The sequence below is a fragment of the Pinus tabuliformis genome, chromosome 9 (genome assembly GCF_031772625.1).
Source record: "Pinus tabuliformis cultivar Carrire ecotype Pingquan chromosome 9, CPIR1, whole genome shotgun sequence".
In the NCBI taxonomy this organism is placed as follows: domain Eukaryota; kingdom Viridiplantae; phylum Streptophyta; class Pinopsida; order Pinales; family Pinaceae; genus Pinus; species Pinus tabuliformis.
The window spans coordinates 1,112,137,337-1,112,142,873 of NC_142307.1; the positions used below are offsets into that span (position 1 = coordinate 1,112,137,337).

Genomic DNA, 5,537 nt, shown 5'->3' on the forward strand with positions numbered 1-5,537 from the left:
AAAAAAACTTTGAGAAATACCTTGGATTCTTTTGCGTGAGACTTCACTGTGCTCGAGAATTTGTTGCAGCAAAAAACTCTTTCCTTAAGCTTCTTTGACACCTTCAAAGAGCCTAGATCTGGGTTGATACTATGTTGGAAATTTCTGATAGTTTCAAACACAAAAAAACACAGAACAATGCTCTGTTTTTCTCCACATGATCTTTAACACACGGAAGCAAAAAAAAAATTATGAGTAGACAGAGTTTTCCACATACAAATCAAACTTTTATTCATTAATAAAATGCCTCATACATATTTCTTCCTCTCTCTCACAGGGATTCACAAAGAACTTCCACAAAAGATAAAATTACTATGTCTGTGCAATAAAAACAATACTGTGTTTCACAATAAAAATTCAACACTCTGTGTGTAAAATTTTTATTTACACAATGTTGCATTACATTCAATATGCCCTAAAAAATTTACATATTCAACCAACAAAAGTTACTCTGTCTCCCAGCACTCCTTTGCATTACAAACTCTGTCGCACCCCTGTGCATTACAAAAAAAAATCTATCTTTGTTTAAAAATGAAAATACTACTTTATATTTTTACATTGCGGTGTAAAAATTCTCCATTCACTTGTGAGGCTGCACATCACATTTCCTTTTAAAAATTACCCTTGTTTTTCATTATACCAAAAACCAAAAAAATTTAACAATACTTTGACTTGCCCATACCTGGGTGGCAAAAAAAAACTATTCAAATTAAAACCTTTACTTATATTCTAGGAACTACATTAAATTTCATTAATGACTTTGATGACAGAAACTGCGGTCAAAACAAAAAATTCACCTCAGGCAATATTTAGGTCTGTATAAATTCACCTCAGGCAATATTTAGGTCTGTATGCATCTTTGACTTCAATCAACGGCTTCAAACCTTCACTTTAATCTAACGGTTATTGCTCAGTTGAACCAAACGAAGTTTACTGGCCGGGAGATGGGTGGTTTTGGAGATTTACAGTGGCCACGCGTCAACAGGCGCCCTCCAAAAATACCACAACAGGTAGTACTATAAGAAACAAGTGGTTTTGCTGGAATAAATGCTGGCAGTTAGAAATTATAGTTTCAACAATATCGAGTAGACTTAAAGTGTAGTCAATGTGTATTGTTTTTGGCATCGATTAGTTTTTCACCAACCGTATCCATCCGTTCACATAACTCGGAACGTATTTTCTATAAGATAACTATTTTTTAATCACCTTATTTTCCATATATTTAAAAACATTTGATAAAATGAAGAAAATTGTTAATGAATGTAGTTTTGAGTATAAATTTTAACTATTGCTGTTATTTCAAGTGAATGTACTGTGTCTTTTACAGTCTCACCTCTTTTTGAGTAGGGTTATTTTCTTAATTGCATTTTTGTCAAGGGCGACTTACTATTGCAACTTCCTCTCATTTCAAGTGAAGGTACTTAATCCGTTACAATCTCATTCCTCTTTGAGCAGGCTCATTTTTTTAATTGCATTTTTGTCACTCGTTAAAATAAAGATTAAAGAGCGCAACGAATTTATTTCTAACACTAACTCTACAGATACAGGCTCATTTTTTTAATTGCATTTTTGTCACGCGTGAACATAAAGATTAAAGAGCGCAACGAATTTATTTCTAGCACTAACTCTACTTCCACGTTATTGAACCGAGGAGGCCTATCTCAGAGTGGTATGATTCTCATTCTAAGCTTGTTGAAAAAGAGAAAATTGTTTGTAGTGATGCTACTCTATTCAATGATGATTTCTAGTGGAAAAGGTTTGTTACAATTTTACTATTCTTGTTTAGTTTTGTGGATTGGTTGGATATTCTTTTTGGAGACTATTAGGGGGCTTAGTTTTCAATTTTCCAAGTTACACTTTTTGATAAATTCTATTGTTGCCATTTGCATTTTCTTTTTCTTGTATGCCACAGTTTAAGATAATCTATGTGTTTTCAATGTAAGAAATATACACAGAATTACCTCATTAGAGGCTTAATCTTCATTACAAAATTTCATTATTTTGTATCTTAATTTGGATTATATATGAAATTAAAATAGCACCACTTATCATTCATATGTAAATTAAAATGCTTTGTAAATAAATTTTAATTAATTAAAAGAAACTTAATTAATAATATAATTTAGACTATAGATGTTATGTGGTTTCCAACATCCGCTATTCTCCATTTTTAATATTTTGTTAGAAGTATATTAAATTAATCTTTTTAGTTATATATATATATATATATATATATATATATATATATAGATATCATCTTTTACAATATCTATATAAAATTTTAATTTGCCAATACATATGGTATATGGCATACATATCTACAAATGCATTTTTCATACTATTTTTCCAATTTTCATACTATTTTTCCAATCATACAACTTTTCTTTTCCAATTTAAAAAACTTATAGACCTATTTTGCACCTTTTGGGGCAATTGCTAGTTTAAATATAGTTGAACGCAATAGAAAGTAAAAGTATTTTTCTTGCAATGATGTTGACATTAATATTTTAATCTTTTAAAATTTAAAAAATTAATTTCATTCATTTAAAATTTGAAATATAAAAAAATTACTAATAAAAAACTAATATACTTATTTTATAAAATGGTTGAGTGCACTCCACAGTAAACCTCTTTTTCTTCCCCTAAACCTCTCTTTCTTGAGAAATATGGGACATATATGACTTTTAATTATTTAAAGTTAAAAAAAAAAACTCTTTCTCTTGCAGTAAACCTCTCTTTCCTACAATATATGGAAGACATTACAGGGCATCCCTAAACTGCCAACAAAAAAAAGGCAGTAACAACGGCTATTGTGCAGAAAACAAAGCGAGAAGAATCGAATTATACTATGATGACCGAAACCAGACGTAAGGACGATACCTGCTTCGGTCACATTTTACTATTGTAATATTAATCACATTGTATCCACAGCCTTTAACAATCTTCCCACAATACAATCTACCACCATTAACAGACAAGTTGGCCTTCGAGCATCATGCTGTATCCATTCAATCCGATTCTGTGCTGCCTTTTAGATTGTCATAGGTAATCTCTACCAGTGCGGCCCGTTGGATCAGAATCGTAAGTTCCAGGAGTACCAACGTTCGTATAAGCAGTACCACCACCAATATTGCCCGCACTATGGTGGCCTGTATGAGTGTGCCCACTTTGCTTGGCCTCGTCTTTTTCAGCTCTGTTTTCAGCCCTGCCAGAGTTTGCTCTCATCTCAGCTTCAGTTTGTTTGGCATCCTTCTTCTCACGTGCTATTTCTTTGTCTGCAGGGGTATGTGCATTAACCTTCTCGACCTACATGCATATATATGACAGAAATAGTGAATTACAAAACATCCAAATCCCAAATCCCTGACACTCAATCCACTCAGACATATATAACACACACCATAACAATATACTCATGTTAATCTTAAAACCAATCTACGATACACACGTATCAATATTTTTTTAATGACCAGTTTAAATGAATGAAAAAAATCACATTTTGACCATACCTTCTCCTGGGCAGAAGCCTTAGCTTTATCCATCCCTTTCTTCACGTTGGCGCCCATGTTGCTCATTTTCTCCTTGGCCGTCTGCATCTTTACAATAAGATTGATTCTTCAATTGAAATACAATACAGACTGAATTTTCGATTCTGTATTGGGTTTATCCACACTGATCCCTCAACTCGAATAGCAGCCGCTTTGACAGCGCAAGAACTGATTGATCCATTCCCGAGACAACGTGATAATAAATAGTTTCAAGAAAGAGCTGGAGCTAACCAGCCATATATTGGGTATTTAATGCCCTCATAGCAGCACGCAACTTAGCCCGATAACACGGGAGCGGGCAAATATTATTTAATGCCGAATTTGCCGGCTCCCGTGTTATGGCAAGCGCTGCTCTCACGGCATTAAATACCCAATATATTGGCTGGTTAGTGATGCAGGAGCATCTGGACACCTCACTGAAAAAAATTAAAGGAAGAAGACAAGTGGACGATCACGTGGACAGCCATGCCAACCACAACTGAATTCTGTTCAACGAACTAATTTTAGTTAAAAAAATCAGTTACGACTCAATGTATGTATAAAGAACTTAAAGATTCCTGAGTGAAAAAAGGAAGACGAGAAGAGAAAAACCTGTGCGCATGAAAGAGGGCAAAATGTAATTGCTGGATTAAGGCTGAAATGCCTTAAAAAATTTGTAATCTGAATTGTGGATAATGAAAATGTGTTTTTGTGAATTTACACTGGAAAGAGTCTTCGAGAATTTAAGTCTGTGCTTTTTTATTTTTGTTTGAATTGTTGGCGTTTTGTGAAATCGTCCAATGATGTGGAAAATTTCTTCAACCTACCGTGGGCACTGTTTGAGGACTCCGTAAGCTACATGACTGTCTGTTTGTTGTATTGTGTTTGGTTGCAACGGCGAGTGGTGGCCAACGTTCACGTTCTAACGATGCTGATCAAACTGGGTATGCAAGAGCACGGAAATTGCGGCCAAGAAAGCAGCCGACGTTTCTCCAAGAAGAAGGTAAAGGATTCAGGTGAACTGGCCCTGGGTAAAGAATGGTATTTGGGGAAAGTAAGGTCATTTGATGCGCGAATAAATCAGCACCTCGTTGTCTATGCTGACTACCAGCAGCAGCGGCTTGATCTTAAGGAGGAGAGCATTAAGGTTCTGGCTGAAGCCGGCAACGTGTTTGTGGAAATTTCAGAGGTTAGAGCTGCGCTGATAGGTGTCATGGGCCCATAACCCAGAGGTCCCAGGATCGTGTTTGTGGAAATACTGAAAATGAAGATCACCCAGTCTTCGTTTTCATCAAGTGGTATCAGAGCGGGAAAAGATTTCCTGCGGAGAGGAGTTTTCTTTGCATGTGAAGAAAGGAGGTACGAAGAAAAAAGAGGTACAGTTTGTTTGTGAAGGTGAGAAGATTGCACCAAACCTGGAGCAAGAGTGCTCAATGGGTTCGAGAGAAGAGAACCACGGAGATGTCGAGAGGACTAAGCTCAGCAGAGAAGCTTGGTAGGGCATCTGGTAGCAGGGAGGACTTGCTATGGCAGAGGTTTGGTTGCAGCTCACAAAAGGCAGTTCCACTGACGAAGTGAAACAGACGCATATGACCAGGAGGTCATAATTTTGTACCTCGGGAGCATATGACCAAGAGGTCATAATGTTTTGTACCTCGGGAGTCTGATGCAGGAGCATCTGGACACCTCACTGAAAAAAATTAAAGGAAGAAGACAAGTGGACGATCACGTGGACAGCCACGCCAACCACAACTGAATTCTGTTCAACGAACTAATTTTAGTTAAAAAAATCAGTTACGACTCAATGTATGTATAAAGAACTTAAAGATTCCTGAGTGAAAAAAGGAAGACGAGAAGAGAAAAACCTGTGCGCATGAAAGAGGGCAAAATGTAATTGCTGGATAAATTCTGGATTAAGGCTGAAATGCCTTGAAAAATTTGTAATCTGAATTGTGGATAATGAAAATGTGT

At 35.8% G+C, this 5,537-nt stretch overlaps 1 protein-coding gene across 1 annotated transcript; it reads right to left on the bottom strand.

Moving 5' to 3' along the window:
• Positions 1-2,968: 2,968 nt before the first annotated feature.
• On the bottom strand, positions 2,969-3,710 carry LOC149152557 (18 kDa seed maturation protein-like). Its single transcript, XM_089445851.1, has 2 exons — positions 3,549-3,710; positions 2,969-3,345 (listed from the first exon to the last, which is right to left on the bottom strand). The coding sequence occupies exons 1-2, from the start codon at positions 3,633-3,635 to the stop codon at positions 3,079-3,081; spliced, it is 354 nt and encodes a 117-aa protein (XP_089301977.1). The 5' UTR covers positions 3,636-3,710; the 3' UTR covers positions 2,969-3,078.
• Positions 3,711-5,537: the final 1,827 nt, after the last annotated feature.

Bases quoted from the DNA above. Each gene is read 5' to 3' on its own strand.
- LOC149152557 (XM_089445851.1), bottom strand. From the start codon at position 3,635: ATGCAGACGGCCAAGGAGAAAATGAGCAACATGGGCGCCAACGTGAAG. The intron at 3,346-3,548 runs GTATGGTCAAAA...ATATGCATGTAG, and splicing joins AGGCTTCTGCCCAGGAGAAG to GTCGAGAAGGTTAATGCACA.